The sequence below is a fragment of the Physcomitrium patens genome, chromosome 13 (assembly GCF_059467195.1).
Source record: "Physcomitrium patens ecotype Gransden chromosome 13, ASM5946719v1, whole genome shotgun sequence".
Lineage (NCBI taxonomy): Eukaryota > Viridiplantae > Streptophyta > Bryopsida > Funariales > Funariaceae > Physcomitrium > Physcomitrium patens.
Window position 1 is genome coordinate 1,331,666 of NC_143422.1, and position 21,789 is coordinate 1,353,454.

At 30.4% G+C, this 21,789-nt stretch overlaps 2 protein-coding genes across 3 annotated transcripts; both read left to right on the forward strand.

The window, feature by feature from the left end:
* The first annotated feature begins 933 nt into the window (after positions 1–933).
* Positions 934–3,974, forward strand: LOC112290264 (origin of replication complex subunit 6). The gene is made up of 9 exons (XM_024536379.3): positions 934–1,358; positions 1,654–1,700; positions 1,912–2,016; positions 2,323–2,403; positions 2,555–2,666; positions 2,797–2,859; positions 3,017–3,104; positions 3,231–3,434; positions 3,599–3,974. Exons 1-9 carry the CDS (start codon positions 1,239–1,241, stop codon positions 3,682–3,684), a joined length of 906 nt encoding a protein of 301 aa, XP_024392147.1. The 5' UTR covers positions 934–1,238; the 3' UTR covers positions 3,685–3,974.
* Positions 3,975–4,237: 263 nt separating this feature from the next.
* Positions 4,238–7,425, forward strand: LOC112290263 (uncharacterized). Of its 2 annotated transcripts, XM_024536377.3 has the most exons (10): positions 4,238–4,385; positions 4,641–4,863; positions 5,051–5,252; positions 5,395–5,529; positions 5,700–5,752; positions 5,941–6,030; positions 6,152–6,298; positions 6,496–6,580; positions 6,667–6,783; positions 6,993–7,425. In XM_024536377.3, exons 1-10 carry the CDS (start codon positions 4,297–4,299, stop codon positions 7,022–7,024), a joined length of 1,173 nt encoding a protein of 390 aa, XP_024392145.1. In that variant the 5' UTR covers positions 4,238–4,296; the 3' UTR covers positions 7,025–7,425. The 2 variants fall into 2 exon arrangements, with proteins under 2 accessions (XP_024392145.1, XP_024392146.1); XM_024536378.3 differs by lacking the exon at positions 6,496–6,580 and having other exon boundaries at positions 6,993–7,341.
* The last annotated feature ends 14,364 nt before the right edge of the window (positions 7,426–21,789 follow it).

Genomic DNA, 21,789 nt, shown 5'->3' on the forward strand with positions numbered 1-21,789 from the left:
GTAGGAATCACTAATTTCCATAAGAAGACAAGAATATTATATAATACTACAAATTTGGATAAGCTTGTAGACAACATGCCTTCTTTAGAATTTTTTTTTTTTTTTTTTTTTTTTTTGCCAAAAGAATAACTTATACCAATTATGGATTGTCATTTGCTGTCGAAGATAACAAAGAATAAGGGGATCAAGGTGGAGGTTGAGATCAAAGATAACAAGGTTGGAATGAGAGTTAAGAATAAAAAGAGCAAGGTTGAGAACAAAGAGGGTGTGGATGATTGCTATAAGAGTGGGTCACTTTATTTGGATCGCCTTATCATATATATATATATATATATATATATATATAGTGAATAAATACATAATACTATTTTTTAAAATTTTAAGATGCATCATATGAAATTTACTTGTTTTAATATTCTCACATGCATAATTACCATTACATTATAAATTTTATGAACCATTTTATATTAATTTAAAAATAATCTCTTGTGCATGATATGTATTCTTGTAAACTATAAAATAATAATTCCCAATTCAACCAATTCTAGTGGTTTCAATTATTGCATTAAATTTTTTTCTCTCATATTAATCATGTATGTATGTATGTATATACACATTTTTGTAGGAAAACATAGGTTTGGCATAAATGCCAAACCTGAAATTGCGTTGCTGAGAGTATTTTCACGTGACGATGTCACAGAGGGGAAACCGTTGTAGGGCCGGTGATAGCCTCATCGGATGCAAAGAAAATACTCGATCTCCCAACGTCTCGCCCTATAAACCTAATTTAAAGACGACTAGGTTTGCGCGGGAGTCGCTACCGGCGTGGCAGGTGAGAATTTGAAAATTAGCCCGCCAGCCTTGCTCTCCCGCGCTGCCCGTCTCATTCATCACAGTCCCGGCCACTTCCTTCTTGTTCCGCGCTACTCTCATTCACCTGTCGTCGTTGAATCGTTGAATGACTTCCTTCTCCCGCCATTCCCCTTCCCGCTCGCAACCATTAGTTGCTCATCTTCTCTGCCGAGCTCATCGGCTCTCTTGCTCAACACCCTCCATTTCTCGACTTTGCTTTTAAACGTCGCATTTCTCATTGCGAATTTTTGTGCTGTTATCGAATATCGTAGCTCTGCATCTCTGGGGAGTGTCTTGCTACTGCGGCAGTCGCTGCACAGGGGATCTGAAGTCGTTTCAGGGTTCGGGGTAGGAGTTCTTTGTTTCTTTCCTTCTTCTTAGTAGTAATGGATATGAAATCGCTTCAATTGAAATTGGGGTTGATTGACCAGCCCAAAGTGGTGAGGAAGGCCCAGGAGCTTCTCCGACTATGCAGATTGCACTTCAATTCGTCATCTATGGGTGTGGTGTGTCTCTTTCGATCCTACTCCTCCTTCTGTCGTCCTGATGTTTTGTCAATCCGTTCGACCGTGCTTATCTTAGTCCCGTAGCTCGCACCATCCTCGGGCGACTGAACTTTAGGCTATAAATATTGGTGTCTCTGAGTTGGGACAGCGGCTGCTGAGCTCATGTCAACACGATCTGTTGTTTGTTCCCCGTTTTGTCCAATCGTTTACACATGCGTTTGTCAAGCTGCAAGTCTGGTGTCGAAATGGATTCCTTCCGCATCTTCTCACATGTGTGTTGAATCCTTACTTGCAGGGTGAGATTTGTAAATCTGTTATTTGCTTCGAGCTTGCCTGCGGAGAGTGAGCACCTTCTCCTCTCACATCAGTAATTTTCTTTTCATAACACGGAGTGCTGCATCTTCAGAAAGGACTTGAACATAGTGAAGTGATTCACTGGGGAGTGTGCATCAATGCTTATCATCCTGGCATGAACAGAATCTTGTACTACCCAAAATACTTTGCACTGCCCTCAACGGAATCGTGAATCTAATCTAAACCCTCATTGTTCCAGGTTGCAACTCTCTCTCGATAGGCAGAAAGCTGTTCGTGTCAGCGGCATGTCGGAGAAGGCCTATGTTAGGTCTCTAACCGCCTTGCAGAATGCCCTGGGGCTGAGGTGAGTTTTTTTCCTGTGTCCAATCCCTAATTTCACTTACATCGAATGTATATCTCTCGCAGAAGCCTTCTATCCGCTCTATTTGACTTTATCACCGAGATATAGGCTTAAGAACGATCACTGGTCTTAGTTCTACATCAAGCATATTTTGGAAGTAACCTCAGTGTTTATAAATTGAGTATGGCGATTGTTCTATTTTCGGAAGATAACTTCCTACCCTTTCTGAAAAACATGGTTGTAGGAATTCATGTTGTTTGTTGAACACTGTGTCAGACCTTAATAGATGCGCTCCGTAAATTTGTGCAGGCCGAAGGTTGATGTAAGGGAGCTTGCAATTCAATTTGGATGTATAAGACTCATTGGCGCTGTCCAACGGGTTCTATCCCTGTAAGTTTCACAAACCTTTTCCTCTTTCTGGTAAACTATATGCTATTTTTCTTCTTACAATAGATCTGCGTGAATTTGAATTCTCGACCACTTCACGGGATTAATGTTCTCACGAATACACCATACTTAATATCGAGCCTGAAATTTTCAGTTACAAGCAAAGATTCGTGGCTGCCCTGCCAGAATCAAGGAGAACTAGCGCCGACTTTAGCCGACCTGCATTTACTGCCGCTGCTTTCTTTCTATGTTCCAGGAAAAACAAGGTTAGCTGTTGATCCCTTCAAATTAGCTTTTTGCAAAAATTTCTCGTAATTCTGTTGCTGCAGTCAGCAGCATACTCGAACATCATCACAGGCTTTAGAATCTCAAATCCCTACTTGTGCTTGTTTTCAGTTGAAGGTAGACAAGATACGCCTCATGGAAATCTGTGGTGCTTCGGATCCTGAGTTTTCAAATGTAAGTGTTAATATCCTTTTCATGGCAGTCCAGCTGGTGGTACCATTAAATTCAAGCTCTGTGATCTACTTTGCGTCTGGTTATTGTTTAAAGTGGAAAATAAAACATATATTGAATTAGGTATATATCTGACACTCAATATTCGATGTTTTCACAGATTATTGCATCAATGAATGACCTCTGTTTTGACTTGGTCGGTATGGAAAAAGAGAAACGGGATCCCAAAACCATCAAAAGTAATGAAGGTACGACATACACAGGGGATCTCTTGGGCTTGTAGCTTCAATTCTTTCCCCTGTATTGTAAATCTGAGCGTTGATTACATGTTTTTCACTGCAATTGGATGTCTAACGTATGACTGCACCTTGCAGATTTACTTACTGTAAACGTCTCCGGCAAAAGGTCTCGTGATACTGATGAGGCGTCGGAAAGTGATGCTGAGTCCATAGACAATGAAGACGACTTAGTAATTCCTGCTGCCAAGAGGTCTAGGAAAGCCATCAATAGTAAAGCATATCAAGAGTGGAAGGCTTCCATTTCTGCTGCCAGGGAAGCGCTCAAGAATTCTGCTGCAGGTGTGTAACATGTCTCTTCCTCTGTCCGTTTGTTAAGTCACTTTTCGAAACGATTTTCTCTCAACTGTTTAGTCATCCACGTTCTTGTCCACGTATTCTATCTTAATGCGAAGTGTGTAGTGTTACTTCTGCAATGGTAATGAACCCGCTTGTCATGTGTGTAGATGCTGCGAAAAAACCAACTCGACAGGCGAAGTTATGTTTTGAGAAAATTGAGACTTCCCATATAATCTCTACATCGGCGTCTTAAGCTCTTTTTTTTAACCTTACAGAGTTTGTCGGTAGAAGTCCAATGCCCTGCTGGGCACGTACAAACATATGTAACACTAAAGGGTAGGACAATTCATTTCACCTCTGAATTTTGTAGACAGCCCCAATCTTAGACCATGAGGCAACCTGCCTCCTTGTAGACTAGCGGCATACTGCGAATGAGCATATAGATATCTTAATATTAAAATGTTGCCTACATGTGAAACATCAGCAACCTGGTTGGATGAGGAGAAATATCTAATTTGATCAATTCTTTCAAATTCTCGAAAATATGTGTTCGTTGTATGAAATGTAGCATGGCACCTGGAGAAACACGCAAAAGTCGCAGTAAATACGATGCACACCACTGCTTGCTAGAATCAATCTCTTAGAATACTGGGTCGTGCTGTCGTCTGAGGACACGTAGTCAACCTGCCTGGATCGCACTTCGAGAGTTCTCGAACCTTATGGAACGGGGAACTCTAGTCTGAGAACTAGCGAGCTTGTGATGGTAGCGTAGTCGTCTTAGTTCAGTGTTGATCTTCTCCGTTGTAAACAGACTAAGTAAAGCTCAATAAAGCCGATCAACCTGCACAGTAGCTTGAACTAGAAAATGACGAAGCGGAACCTGAGCTTGGGTGGTGGATCAAGTCTGCTCAGCCACACAGCTCCCTCACCATTTCCTCTCCACGGTTTTCCAGGGTTGGTGACCCCTCCCACTCACTACTTGCTCAAGGTTACGGTGACTGTTAATGAACGAGCTCTCCGAGTCTGCTTGATTTTAGCGCTACATCTGCATGCCACTTTACAAATTAAAATAAGATGTAGCAGAGTCCCATTGATTTTTTTCTTTTCAAACGACTGTTCGGACGCAGTTCACTGTATGCCATCGTTTGCTCGTAACATCATTGTGTTGACCAGATTTTGACGATCTTCTGTCTTTCTTGTTTTGTAAAGATATGATACTGCGCCGAAGCCGGTCGAAAGACCTGCCAATCCACATTACGCCGATTGTGGCTTACAGCAAGAGTCACAGTCTAAACATCCTTTTCTTTCGCGATCGTGCAATCCATACTCTTCGCAGAGTCAGCGATCCCTTTCGCAAGGATGTCTTACGCAATCTCAAAATACACTACGGCTATCTCAGAATTCGCAACCTGAGGACTACGGTTGCGATCAAGTGAGTCACGCATAACTGCAGCAATATTTGTGTTGCGCTTTCCTGGATTTTAAGCGTTCATTTACTGAGTTTTGTGAAACATTTAAGTCTGAAGCTCCTTCTAAATTAGTGATTTACAGTGCATTCATTAAAAGTTCCAGAGCACTTACCTAATTTTAGTTCAACTATGTCATTGTCGTTAACGTAGTGGAAAACTGGCAAAGAGATAGCGCTCGGTCAGTCGCAAAAGCCTCCTCCTTATTTTTCTGGATTGACGACGAGTCTCAATCGCCGCAACTCACCGGGGAATGTTGGAGGAAGTCAAAGTGCGCCTGCAAGTTCGACTTCCACCAGTGCTGCATTATGCGTAGTTGGACCTCAAAACAACACACCTCGTCCGTGGCCACAATGTATGTTCTGTACAGTCAAATTTCAATTACGTGCTTAACAAAGTTTATCATTTCCCCTTCTCACTGTTTATTCGTGCACATGACATCTCCCCTCATGTGTTGTGGTGATTCTTGCATTCCGTATTGAAATTATTCGCATCAGGCAACGTCTCTGATGAGCTGGAGAGAAGATTAGGTAACTTGGAGAAATTGTGGGAAGCAGAAACAGCGGTTCTTCAAAAAATTTGTGATGATTATCAGCAGTTCAAGACATTAATTGAAGAAGCATGCTTTGAGAGTAAGAAATTTAACGTACTATTGACTTTTTACCAATAGCATCAAAGAACAGTAGATGCGAGTGAACTTTGCAGTTGACTTCATAATGAAATACTTGTCTATCAACGCTCAGAATATTCCTGAACTGTTAATTAGTGTTAAAAATGTCTGACGCGCCGTTTTCTTTTGCAGGCAAAGACAACAGATCTAAATTGTCGATTCAACAAGACGCACTTCAGAAGCTGGTTAGATGCATTTTTCGCAGAACATTAGGGCCTCACAATGAATTTACGCGTCAAGACACGATTTGTGTCAAGTCTTGATAATCATGAATTGCTAGGATTCACAATGAGAGGGATTATACTTCCACTCTTTGTTTGTCATAGGAGATGTCTAATTTGAAATCACTAAGATATTTTAATGCTTCTGCAAGGTCAAAGAAGAAGAAGCTGCGAACAGCGGGATATATACTGCCGTCAAAGCCTCAGAGGATGCCATTCTCCAAGATATCAAAACTCTGAAGGTAACCTAAGTATTTTCAACTACAAGTTCCGATCAATCTTGAGTAGTTTTGAGAAAGAGAATTCGGAAAACATATGAATAAAAAAACTATGTTATCATCTGAAATCTTATGATAATTTCAGCAAGCGGTCAACGAAGTGGCGGAAGAGAAAAATAAGACCGCTTTGAAGCTCATGATTCAGTCTTTGCGGGATGAATTTGTCAGCTTCAAAAGAGATTTAAAAGCTGAGATTCCCCATCCAGTACAAAATAGCGACATGCGCCACCAGGTAGCCAATCAACCATCACATTATACAGAATTTCCGAAACATAATCCATACTATTCTCTGGTAAGGTCATTGATAAAATTGTTCGAACCATTCAACTCTGATCCTTGGTACAATAGATCTCATTGGGTTGATGTAATTGATTGAGAGAATTCTAGACGGCAGTGCACGTATATAACATATCGCTCGTCCGTCGCTAGGGTCGGTATAATCCTCCAGAAATAGTGGATCTGGATGAGCTTCCCGACTCTGACCTCGACATCGGTCTCGGTTTCTTGGCAGGAGGTAAGCAAGATAACATTTCCTGTTCAGCCGATCCCCTTTTTGAGCTGACTCCGTAATGTTACTGAATTGGATTGTGATGTCCGCAGGTGATAATTTTTGCCGCATTAGTTCAACTGCCGAAACAAAGATCAATCGACTCACTAACTATCGTAACAGCTCGGACGATGACATCCGCAAATCGGTTCGGAGGAAGATGATTCGAGGTATGGAGCTCATCAGTCCAGCAGTCATTATCTTCCCTTGGATATCGACTCCAGATACCATGACAATCTGAAAGTGAATTAAAATTTTCTTCCAGTGCATCTATGGTTGAATGTGCCCAGTGCGCGTCCACAATTATACATTCCGACTTCACAGAATTCATGTGGGCTTCAGAATTTAAATTACCTGACAGCAATCATTCTGTTTACAGCTCAAAGGAGAGTGCGTTGCAAGCTGGTTTAATTTCGAATTCGCCACATTGAATGAAATCCCTGCGTCAAGAACTGGTATTTGATCGTAGCCTTTCAAATTGGCGGCAGATCATTTCAAGCGTTTATGGAACATACACCCATAGTTGTCAGTTGTGACTGATCATTCGGCAGAACACAAGATCATGCTTGACAGTCTTTGCCAGTATGTTCAAGATAAAAATTAGTAATTTGAATCCAGAAAAAACATTGACCAACCAAATTCTTTTTACTTGTTGAAATGCTTTCTGTAGACAGGTTAGAATTCTTTGCTAAAATTAATAGAAAATCTGTTTCCTTACTTTGAGACTATTCCTATACTTCAAAAGGCTTTGGATTAAGGTAAGAAATACAAATTTTGGGATGTTATAATTTTATTTAATGGGTTCTCCTTCATCGAATGTGTCTACTAATTTAATCCAAAATTGAGATATATATATATATATATATATATATATATATTTTAAGTATTTGTTAATTTGTTTTTAGATTTTTTTATTTTTAGAATGTTAACATGATTTTCTATATTTTATCTCTTGTCTCCATATAGTTTGTCTTTTTTATTTTTTATTTATTTAGATGTCTGTCTAAGGATCTTGTCTAAATACCATATTATTAGGTTGCTACTAGATTTTCTGAAAATATTTATTTATTTATTACAAGTATTGTTAAAATATTAAAAATTGGTTTTGAGAATATTACATTGTTATATAATGAAGTGATGCAAGTATCATTTCTTCACAATGGTCATTTCACCTATTGATTTTGAAATGTATAAATATCTATTTAACCTATCAATTTGCTTTGCATCTTATCATATTTCTTTCTTAATCTATACACAAAGTATTTGAAGAAAATTTGTAGAATTGAATCTATGGTGAGAAATTTTTCATGGAACAATATTATCTTCTAAACTAAATCCAATTTTTTAAAAATATTTATTGTCTACCTTAAAAAAAACTAGTATTAGAACTATTGAAGTAAAAGTGGCCACCAAATCATTACTTGCTAAATAGGTTGTAGGCACCTTTAAACTTCGTAAGGTAAATATCTATCTATATCTTAGATATTAGTTAATACTTGCAAGATCAACCATATTTAGAATATAACAACCAGATTGTCTTTAGGCTTTTATTGACTTTGGATTTAGAATTCTCTTTGTAATAACTTTAAATTTGATATTCAAATAATATATATATATAAAATTTATATTGATTGGAAATCATTTTTTCAACATGTAAGAAAGTAGAATGAAGAAATTATGTATAATTTTTAAAATTTAAGATTTAAGATTTGTAATTTAAAGTTGAAGATTTTTAGGATTTAAAATCTAGGATTTAAGAATTTGAAATTTAAGAATTTAGAATTAGAAAGGTGTGCTTAATATTGTAAAGAAAATATTTTGAAATATTATCAAGAAAATAGCAAAAATTTTATTTTCCCAAAAAAGAATACAAATAAAACTCTTAGAATTTAAAATTTTTTATAATAAAATATTTTTTATTTTTTTATTTTTTTATTTTTATTTTTTATAATAAAGTCTAAATCTTCTTATACTAATCTTGTCACTTAAATTCTTTAGCAATTTATTAATTTTATCTCAGTTATTTTTTTAATTTTTATATATTTTTATTTTTCTTAATATATATATATATATATATATATATATTTATATATATATATATATATATATTTATAGAATTTCTTCTACTAATCATACTTTTATACACATGTGTGAAAAAAATGACCCCTTTCATCTTCTAAAAGATTGCATAACCTTACCAAGATCTTCTATTTCAATGTGCCTATTCTAATAACTACATAAACTATCAATAAATAGCTTTATAATTTCTCTTCTTTACTACTATCACTAACACTAATTCCAACTAGTTTTAGACTATAATAGATATTCTATAAAAATTATTACAATTATATATATATATATATATATAAATTAGGTTCTAATACAGATAATGTTGTTTTTTTAAAAATAAATTCTTTTTACATTATATACTTCCACTTATGTTTAATTTATAGTTAACATCCTTTTTAATATCTTGTATTACTATATTAAACATTACTTCTATATATATTTGAAAACCTCTAATTTTTCTTATATTTTGTTTTAAAAAAATAATATTTATATTTGTTTTTAATATTGCAAAAAAATATCTTCCAATAACACTAATCATGACCTTGCTATTTATAAACTACTATTTTTTTGTGTACAAGAGTCTTCTCTAGAAGACACTTTAAAAATTTTAGGACATAATATTGGAAATTTCATTCATGGAAGTTTAATTGATAGTCTTAAGACAATTCAACACTTTACTAGACTTTAATTTTGGTTGAGTGATATGAATAAAAATCTTTATATGAATGCATGATTACTTAGTATTTTTTATTTTAATTTTTATAAAAAATTTAATTAAATTATAAAACAAATATTTTGTTAATTTACAAAATTATGCACAAGTTCTAATACTTGGCCTAGAAAATGCTAATCTTAAGAACTTGAGCTCATGTTTGGAAATCAATCGACGTTATGTATGGATCAAATTACTTGTAATGCTTCTACAATATTCCTTCTACAATTTCTACTTACCATACTTATTGTGCATCTTCTTTGCATATACCATGTTGTCAATTTTTCATTATGAGGCCATTCCAAGCTTTGTCAATACATCAAATATTCACTTATTAAGACTTAAAAATAATTTAGTGTAATTAATTAGATATCGTAAAATTTTTACATATAAATTAATATTAATTAATTAATATAAATTAAATATTATATATTATAGTCTGATTTAAATTATAAATTTGTTAATTAATTAAACTTCATCCATCCATCTAATCAAAATTTATCCAACCTATATTCATCCAATTTATGTAATAGATTTTTTTTTTTTTTTTTTTTTTTTAATCAATTTTTCATCTATAAAATATATCACATTTAAATTGATAACTTTATCTAAGTATTATATCTATCTAAAATTTTATCTATTAATTTAATTATTTATTGAAATTATCCTTTACATCCTTTATAGCCTTTCATCCAAGTTTCATTCATAGTAATTGATTAATGACCTAACAAAATCATCCAAGTATGAACAAAAAGAGTTTGACATTCTAAACCTATTGCTATATCTATTTTAAGACTACTATTTCAATATTGTATGGAGTTAACTTGTTCTTCAAGCTACCAACACATAGTTAACTTATTGGTCAAGTTTTCAACCTACAAACACATCTAAAGTCAAAACCGCATCTATAAAGCTTCTAGGAAGCTTCACTAAAAGTCTTTATGAAATTAATCTATATTTATCTACTTCTATCTAATCATGTAGATATTTATTGAGGTAAATATATATGTCCATGACATTATCTCTCTTTCTAGGGATGAGTTGTATGAAGAACAATCTTCATATGTTGAGAAAGTCCATGATGCGACAAATTATATTTGCCACATACTCTGATCTTTGTTCTCTTTGAAGATAGTTGATAGGCCCTCTCAATCATTGATAGTGTTCTATACTAGGACGAGAAGACCACCCTGTTATTTTGTCGTTGTTGAGGCCTTCATAACTTCCTTCAAATAAAAAATTGGAAACACCATTAGGAGTTCTTCCTACCTCAAATAAAATCAACAAATAGTGGGAGTCTCTTCCAAGGTCATGATACCAAATATGTTGTATCTCGCCATCTATTCAAGGAAAGACATGTCATTCTTGAGGATCTTCATCTCAATTTCATCATCTTGAAGGTTGTGACAATTGCAATGTCTCATTAGGTAAGTTTGAAAATGAAAGCTCTTGAGTTGAATTTGTTGGTCGTTGGTTCTCCATCTCTTTAGGGTCACAAATATACATCAACTACGAAAAAAGATAGAAAGTAGAATGTTATCTTCTTTTGATCTTGTTTCTTTTATAGCGAAGATTTTCTATTCTTTATCTTGGTTTTGATGGATTTCGTTGATGAAAAGCTTCAACTTTCTTTGTTGCATTTATAAGATTCTTTCATGGCTCCCATGTGCATTCACTAATATCATATCCGCATGAATAAACAAGATATTTCAACCTATTTTGGTGCTGTCTTGAGTCTAAGACTTATTTTACCTCGAATTCTTGATTATTATTTACTTCTATATGAGGAGGTGGCATTTGTCTTCTTCTCAAAATATTCATTGTCTTATATGGCTCAAGAAGGGACATGTGAAATATAGGGTGGATCTTCATAGACCTTGGAAGATGTAATCGATAAGCAACATGATTGAATTATTCACAAATAGAAAAAAGTCCCAACCTACAATAGTCCAACTTATTACAATGATAAGTAATCTTGATATTGTGATGAAGTAATCATACCTTGTCAACTATGTTGAATTGTAGTTGTTCCTTGTGATAGGCATCCATATTAGTCTTTTGTCATCTTTGAGCTTCTTTTAATTGTATCTTTATTATTACATGTAGCTTTGACAAATGATTTGCTAAATCTTTTGCCGAAGGATTATTAACTTTTAAAAAGTTAAAAGTATCAAATCATGGATGATAACCATAATTAGTAAAAAAAGGTATTTTTTGAGTAGAAGAATGTATTAAATTATTGTATGCAAACTTTGCCAATGGCAAAAGAGTTGTTCAATCATCTTGATGATAGTTGATGGTACACCTCAAATATTATTCCAAAATTTGATTCACCCATTTTCTTTGCCTATCATTTTGAGGATAAAAAGCCAAAAAAAGCTTTATATCTATCTTTGAAATCTTGAATTAGATTCTCCAAAATCTTGATACATATTGAATCTTCCTATTTGATATAATATCCTTTGGCAATGCATAATAGCGATAGATATTGTTGATAAAAACTTTAGCTATTTTTTTACTTAAAATAGATTTTATACATAGTATAAAATGTACTATTTTGATGAAGCGATCTATGGTTAGGAATATGAAATCATATGAATCTAAGACTAAAATATTTGTGATAAATTCCATAGAAAAAAAAGACTATAGTTGTTTTGGAATAGGTAACAACTGAAGAAGTCTATAAGGTTGATGATGAGGAGTTTTAGATCTTGAATAAGTATTGCATGATTGTACAAAGTCTTCGACTACCTTCCACATTTGAGGTTATCAAAAATCTCTTAATATTAACTTAAAAGTCTTGTTGTATCCAAAATATCTAATTATTAGAAAATCATGACAAGCTTGAAGGACACGTAATTGTGCCATGCCTTTTGGAATATATAGGCAATCATTGAAATATAGTAGGTTATTTTTGAACTCAAAATTTGAAGTATCATAGGAGTTAGAGGAAGTATTCTTGATATCATGAACAAGAGGATTAGATGACATACTTGATTGAATTTGCTTCACAAAGATTGAATCAATAGTCAATGTTGATTTTATTGCTCAAAGATGAAAATATTTGGGCTTTAAGAGAATCATTTTTTGTTGATCAAAAGATGCATCTCCTTCTTTTGGTACAAGATAAGTATATCTAGAAAGGGCATTTGATAGACCTTGTTTCAATAAGTGATGTTGAAATCGAATCTGGATAAAGATATGCTCCAACAGGCTTGACAACCATTCAAAACATGTATTGACATGAAATACTCAAGGTTCTTATGATTTGTATACATGGTGATTGGACTTGAGGCACCTTTTAGATAATGATGCCATTCTTGAAATGAATCTATGATTACAAGGAAGTCTTTGTCATAGATCTCATATTTAATCTTAGCTATTGAAAATTTCTTGGAATAGAAAGCTATTGAGTGGAGTATGTCATCTATTCCCATTTGTGACAACACGACACGTATAACAGAGTCTGATGTGTTTGTTTCTATAAAAAATACCTTAGAGAAGTCCACGCAATGTAAGATTGGTGTAGAAGTAAACTTCTTCTTTAAAGCATCAAATGATGCTTTTGTTTCTTTATTCCACTCGAGTTTGTCTTAACAAGTCAAACATATAAGTGGAGTTGCAACTTGAAAAAAGGTCTTAATGAAGATTTAATAGTAATTAGCAAAGGCTAAAAAGCATTATATATCTCATACTAATCTTGAAATCTTTCAATCTATAATAGTTTGAACCTTCTTGGAATCCATCATAAGGCCTTTGTTGGAAATAATGTACCCTAAAAAGTCAACTTGAATAGTGTGGAATACACACTTTTTTAACTTGGCATATAATCGTGTATCTCTAAGTTTTTGTAACTTACAACAAACATGAAGTTTATGTTTTTTGTATTCTTAGAGTAGATTAGAATATTATCTAAATATCAAACGACAAAATCATCTAAAAACTCACAAAAAATCATCATTTATAAGATGTTGAAAAGCAGTCAGTGCATTCGTGAGTCCAAAAGGCATCACATCATATTCAAAATGTCCATACCTAGTTCAAGAAGGAGTCTTCTATTCATCTCCTTCTTTGATACGAAATAAGTTGTATGCTCCTCATAGATCTATTTTGATATAGATCTTTGCTTGATTGAGTTGGTCAAGAAGTCTTGAAATCAAAAATAAAGGATATCTATTTTTAATGGTAATCTTATTGAGTCCTCGATAATCCATACACATCTACATAGATCTGTCTTTCTTCTTCATAAATTAGATAGGAGCCCCAGTTGAAGATTTAGAATAGTGTATGAAATTTTTTGCCAAGTTTTTATCAATGTATTCTTTTAATGCAACCAACTCATTTTGCAATAAGTTATAGATTGGTCCAAATGGTGGTTGAGCTCCTTCTTATAGATCAATTGAACAATCATAAGATTGATGCTTTGGAAGAATATTTGCATTCTTCATTTCGAAAATGTCTTAGAATTCTTGATGTTAGCTAAGAATACCACTTGACATTTTTTCACCATTAGAAATGGACATAGCATATATAACAAAAGATGATCCTTCTTTTGTACCATGCATGAAAGCTCTCACTTCTATTAGTAAAGGTTTTGATGTACTAGACTTTTGTACTTCTACTTCATAAACTCGATCTTGGATTATACTACTAAAAAAGTTAAGGTTACAAGAAATCCAATTTATTTGAGGGTTATATTTTTTTAGCCATAATAATCCTAAAATAATTAGATTAGAAGGAGATCTTATTACATTAAATACTATTATGATGTTATGATGTTTAATTGTTATATCTAAAGGAGTAGTGTTATGGGTAATATTTTCAGAAGACAACAAACAATTATCTATGATTTCTATATGTACAAATTTAGTTTTCTTGACTAAAGGTATTTTTTGATTTTTGACAAAATCTTTATCTATAAAACAGGTTGAAGCTCCTAAATCTTATAAGGAAAAGATTTTGTGATTTTTAGGTCCTAAATATATATCTATTATAAAACAAGGTGAAAGGTGTGAAAAGAGAATATAACCTTGATTAGGTGTTGCATATGATTTCAGCCGCACGACCCCTATTATAGCTAGAAAAACTTATTTTTTGACACATTATCTTCTTTGGTAATTGTACTCTTTATTTTGTAATTACGTTGCTTCTTTCAAAAATATCAAGCAGTGTGCTTAGCTTCTCCACAATATAAATACAAACCTTCTTAGTGACATTGAGCCTTTTCCTACTTTGTTAGAGGTTTAAAATGTATTATATCAATTTGAATTGGTTCCGGCCTTGATGAATACGTTTTAAGAAACTTGGAAGCTTTTGCCATTACTTGACTTATTCTTCTTGAGCCAAGTCTTTGTTCTTGGCGCCTTTCAAATAATCAATTGTCGCATGTAATGGCTTAAGAAATAAATTATTCCAAAGATTTTGCTTCTAGCATTGTTAATAATAAATCTTTAATACTATCCTTCAATCCATATCAAAATTGATTGATAAGTGCTTTTTCATTCCAGTCCATATTATAAGCAAGGTTTTAGAATTCAACAGTATATGTGGTGGTTGATTGTGATCATTATTGTAAAGATACGAGTTTGGTCTCTACTACTTATTCTTGATTACTTTCTCCAAATGTGGCCATAAAAACTTCTAAGAAAGAATTCAAATCATAAAAGAGTCGCAAATTTTTTTTCATTAAAGGTGCAAATAAAGAAAAAACACTTCTTGATAGAAGTACGCCTATGAATCCGACTTGAATAAATCCATTAGAATATTGAAAAGGATGCAACCTTAGATAGAGCTTGACTTATAGCAATAATCCTTGAAATTTTGATCTTGTTCCATCAAACTTCTTAGGCATATTAATCCTTGTCCTTGTCATAATTACAAAAGCAAAACTCCTTAAATTTGGTTGTAACTTTGATCTATTTGCTTCCTTCAATTGCACAACTTCTTGTCATAGACTTTGAACTTCTTCCATCGATGTAGGCATAGTACTTCCATGTTTCACATTAGAAATACATAAGATTTTCACTCTAAGAGTGTTGTCAAGTTCATGAAGATCTGGAATAGTTGCAAATCTATTCTCACTTTTGTTAGGAATAACATCCATAATCTTTCCTTCTATAGGCAACTCAAACAAATCCAAAAAGTTAAATTAGAGGAGGATAATCCATAACTTCAAATAAAAATTTCCACAAAAAAGGATAATCCACTCTCTTTAAGGAAAGATCAATGTTAGAAAATAAGATTTTTATTTTTATTTTTATTATTTTTTTGTTTAAAAGGTGGGTAGTCCGTAACCTTCAAAATACAACAATACAAGTGGCATAATCCACTCACTTATAAAATAAGATAGAAATAATATGTTAGCACTCTTGTCAAATTATCAAGGATATAAATCTCAAAGAAAGAGAATCTCCGATACACTCTTGTGTCACTGAAGAAAACTAGAAAGTCATTCAAAAGATAATATAATATTAGTTAGTATGGCTATTGCCAAAAACAAGAAGACTAGAAAGTCTTGAAACAAGACTAATGACTAAAACGACATTGACAAGAATAAAGAAGACTTCACTCTTGTGTCCATATATACTCTTAACTAGAAGCTATGTGGCAATGTTCCATAAGACCTCCAAAATATGTTGACTTTGCTAGCCACATATCTTAACTTGCAAGACAAGTTATCTATGTATGTGTCACATGGTAAGCTTGTTCCACAAGCTATTATATAGAGTTAACTTATTCTACAAGCTATTAATAGGTGGTTAACTTATTAGTCAAGTTTTCAACCTAAAAATACATCTAAAGTCAAAACCACATCTATAAAGCTTCTAGAAAGCTTCACTAAAAGATTTTATGAAATTAATCTATACTTACCTACTTCTACTTAATCATATAAGTAATTATTGAGATAAATGTATATGTTTGTGAGAATATATATGCTTTATATTTTACCTTCATATTTGATTCTATGCCTTAGCTATTGTTTCTAAAATTTGATGCCTTAATCTTCTTCATCTTATCTCTTAAAATTGTGCTTTCTCTTAATAACTTGAAATTGGAGGCAATAGATCTTCTACTACAAGAATTAGTACTCCTATCAAGTCTTAGATTCAATCTAAGCAATTTTTAGATTTTTAAAAATTATACTTTATTAAAACTTTAAAAAATTAAAATAAATCTCTTATTTTTTTGAGCTTATGAGCAATTAAGAATAATCTTCTAAAATTGAAATACCAAATTATAAAAATAATATACCATCTTTCAAAAAATTAGAGATTTCTTCCTTATCTAAGATCTAAATTTTAAAATTTTACCATCTTATTATATATAAAAAATTTCTTTTTTAAACTGAATTTCTAATTATTAATTTTTGAAATTGAGAAGAAATAGAAAAAGATCAAAGCCACTTACAAAACCCAGTGAATAATTAGCATGACTTTATCTTTTTTTTTTTTTTTTTTTTTTTTTAGAAAAAAAAAAGATGTATCAACCAAATAAGCCTATGAGTCTACTTATATTCTTATCTTAGACCTAAGGATGGCAACCATATTTCTACTCTTGAATCTAAAAGAATTCAATTAAGATCCACAATCTTTATTGATTTAAGAATCAAAATCCGAAATCAAGGCTAATGGCCATCATTATGAGCCTTAGAAAAAATAGTTGGGCAAAATGACTTCACCATTGTATTTAAAAAATATTTTCTAATAAGGATTGATTATAAATATACTTTAACTTAGAAAAATATGTAATACTTATAAAAATTAAAAATATGCTAATTTAGATTGAATTCAAGTTATTTCTAAATTACTTCTAACATACTTCTATCTTACTTATGATATTTTTATTTATATATTTAGATTAAAATATTATATAATTAAAAAATAATATAAAATATTTAATAATAAATTAATATAAAATTTATTATATTCACATAAGAATAAAAATTTAAATAATATAATTAAAAAATATTTTTAAAGCTCTTAAAAATAGACTAGAAGGAAAAAAACATTGACAAGAGTGAAGGAGGCTTCACTCTCACTTCCATATATATTATCTAATTAAAGAACTACGTAGCAAAGTTGTATATGTCTCATGTCACTTGTCTAACTTGCAAGACATATGTCTAATTTATAGGATAAATTTTTGACATGCAATTCATATAGCCAACTTATATCACAAGTGGTCAACATGTATAATATGTGGTGAATTTTTGGCCAAAATTTTAACACATCAATCACCTATATATACATGTAAAGTCAAATCTACATCTACAAAGTTTTAAGAAGCTTTGCAATAATATATTAATAATTTAATCTACTTTTAATTATTTCTATTCATTCTTATCTATCTAAATAAATATATTAATAAATATAAATATTTTTAATACCACCTTACTTATAAAGACATGAATTTTAATAATATGTTGTAAGTTCTTTAAGTTCATAATATATTAATAATAATTTGTAGGAAGAAATAAAAAATATATAATAATATGTTATAAATATACATATTTAGATTGGAAGTATATAATAATATGTGGAAATAAATAATAATATGTGGGACTCACACATACCCAATCTAAATATGTAAATAAAAAATATATAATAATATGTTATAAATATACATATTTAGATTGGATATGTGTGAGTCCCACAAATTTATTGTAAATATATATATTTAGATTGGAAATATATAATAATATGTTGTAAATATACATATTTAGATTAAGTATGTATGAGTCCCACAAATTCATCATAATTAGTGGATTAATTAAAAATATAATTTTAAATCATTTAATTATACAAATATTAAGATTAGAGAGTTTTTTTGACTTTCTAAGTATTTATTATAACTTAGAAGTATTTATAAGTTGCAAAAATCTTATTAGAAGGAAAGTTATAGAAAAAGAGTCTTAATAAGTCTTGGAGGAAATTATCTTAGTTATTTTAATATTTTTTTTTATTGTTAAGTATTAAGAATTAATTATTGAGATCAATGTCTTCATTGGCTTTCTATCTAAATTTATTATAGCCTTATATGGATAGTGGTATTATAGAAATATTATAAGATTTTTTAGAATTTATTTATAATTTATTTAAGATTTTTTTATGAATTTTTAGAGAAAATTTCAAGACCTTGGTAAAATTGAGTTTTACCACCTTGAGAGCCATTATGAAGAAATAAAGCAAGATTTGAATACTATGCAAGGTTTTTAGGCTAATTGGGTGTTTTTGAACACCATGGTGAAGTCAAAAATGCAAAAAAAGTAGTTTTACTAGTAGAAAATAGGAGGACCAGCAGCTAGTGTAGTCCTTGTAGGAAGAGAGGTGCACAATTCCCATGTAGGTAGTAGCACCTTGGGTGTAGGTAGGAAGATAAGACTATGGCCTCAAGGCCTCTTTAGACAACTCAATATACACTACTTGTGAGCCTTGGTGAGGCTCGAACTCTTGATTTCTTAAGCAAGTTATCCTTGAGGTAAAAATTATTCATTTAATTTTTTTATTATTTATATTCTATCTTTAATCTATCATAACTTACTCATAGTAACTTGGAATTATATGATTTTTATGTCATTAAAAAGATAAAAAAATTATCTATCTAAAAATATGATTTTTATTTTTTAATTTTATTTTTTCTAGATAAAAATCTAGTAAACAAACTATGACTTAGTTTTGGATATTGTGATTATTTGATTTCATTTCTTTCACTTGTATTGTCATTGTTCTTTTTGGTTTTTGCCGATTGCTTACTTCACTTCACACGACCAATTATAAGCAACTCTTAATTGAGGCAATTTTATAATTGAGATTGAGGAGTGAAATTTACACTCACAGTATGACAAAGTAGAAGTAGGTAAATTTGATAATATCATGTGAAATAGCTTTTTAAAAGCTTTATAGATATAAATTTAACTTTATATGTATCTATAGATAATTGGTAGCTTAAAAAAAATTTACTATATGTTGTACATGTTGATTATTCATAATATAAGTTGGCTATGTGTTGCACATATAAGAAACTTATCTTATAATTTAAACATGTGTCCTACAAGTTAAACACATATTGAAGGTCTTACAAAATGTTGCAATGTAACTCCTAATTAAATAGTATATATAGATACAAGAATAAGGTCTTCCTTACTTTTTTCAATTCTTTTCTTGATTCTAGTCTAATTTCAAGAATCTTTAGTATTTTAGTCTTTGGCAAAAGTTATTTCAATTTCTTTTCGAATATATATACTTATTATTTTTTTTTTATTGTTTTTCTTTGATATATGTTTTACTTATTTATTTATATTATTTGAATTCTTATCCTAGATATAATATTGGATTTATAACAATCTATAAGTTTTGTCTTACTTGATGGCTATATAATATGTAATAAAGTTATTTCTATATCTTTACTTCCTAAGCCTTTATTTCACCAACACTTGTTATAAAGTCATTCTATTCAAAATTATAATGTATTCATAATATTAATTATTTATTGTATTTTAAAAGAACCTTAACACTTCATAATTATAAGATGGAAATCTTTCTTCAATCTAAAAGAATTCAAACTTGTTCATACCATTGTTCTAGGAATTTTAGAAATACCAATATTTTAAAAAATCCACCATATGAGCTATAAGAACTAGTCTTTAAAAGTTATAAGATCAAAATTGGATAAACAATGTATTTCTTATCACTTCATTCATTATAACAATCTCACCTAGTTCTTGTTTGGATGATTCTAAAATTATAAATAAGCTACAACTTTTATCTCTCTATTTTTTTCATATTCAAAACTTAGTTCAAACCTCTTCAATTAGTAAATAAGACATGCCTATAGAATGATTTACAAAAAAGCCCAAAGGAAATAATTATTGGATGTCTTTATATACAAATTTAACATCCAAATCATTTAAATTATAGTCATATTGTTAAAAAAATATAAAATATAAATTTTTATTTACCTCTAAAAGATACAAGATACACACTTCCAAAATCAACATACAAAATCATAATATTAAAAATAAAAAATAAAAATAAGAAAAATTTTAAAAAATATTTCTTTCTTATATTTCTTAAGTAGTTGTCAACTTTTTTGTTTTTTTTTAAAGTTTTAAAATTCTATTTGTGGATGTCTTATTTATATTATTCTAAATATATTTTTATACCTTATATGTACTTATGCCAATACCAAATACTTAATTGTATTAATATAATATACGTACTTATGTTTACATCATATAAATATCTAAGTAATATCCTAAAATATTTTAGCTAATGCCTGAAATCTTTTATGTAATCTTTTCTAATACTTCAATTGATGACTTAAAATCATTGGTTCAATACTTTAGAAAAATCTTTTTTTAAACTATAACTACTAAAATAGTCATTTCTAATCTTATTTCATATTTTACTTTAAAAAATAGTCTAACAATGTGTTTAAAATCTCAAGCTTGTTTATAATTTAAGAATTATATGCTTAAAAATTTATTATATAACCTTTTTATATTGTTTTTATTTATAATTTTTTAAATTATAAAAATAAAATAGATAGTTTATAAAAATTAAAATATAAGTATCTATAATACTTTCTTGTATAAATTTAATAATTAATATTAAAAAAATTATACAAAGCAACACATGTTATACATAGAAGATAGATAAATAATAATTTTAAAGACAAAACTTCTATTCTACTTAGATTGTATTTTTTTTCAAAGAATAATATTAACATTAAGACTAATATTAATATTAAGAATATATATATATATATATATATATATATATACACTATATAGATAAGGCTTTTTTAACTCCATTTTTTGAAATTAATTTAAGAAATTTACAACATAGATATTATTATATTTAAGTCTTGTTGTCCCTAAGCTTTTAAAGAATCCTAATAGGAGTAGTCTTAAAAATCTATTTATTTATTATTTAAATCAGACAACATATTTTCAGCATTTGTATTAAAATTTTAAGTATCCTAATCTTATATTTTTGGTATCTGGTTACATGTTTCATATATATATATATATCTAATATTCTAGAATAAAGATAAAACTAAAAATACAAACCTTTTATTTGAGTAGAATGTTTTGGTAAATTATAAAAAAAAAATCTAATTTAAAAAAAAATACTTAACAATTTTTTTGATATAATCTGAAAATCATATTTATTATAACTCAATCAAATATCTTGTAGAAGTAAAATAATGTTGTTGGTTATCAAATATTTTATTAAAAAATGAATTTCAATATGCAACAGCAATTAGAATTGTTATAAATATTGATAATTAATTTTTTTTTATTAAGGCATCATGCTAATTTTTAAAATTAATAATGATATTTTTAATTAAGATTATACAAAAAACAAGTAGATGTAGAATTTGTCTTACATTC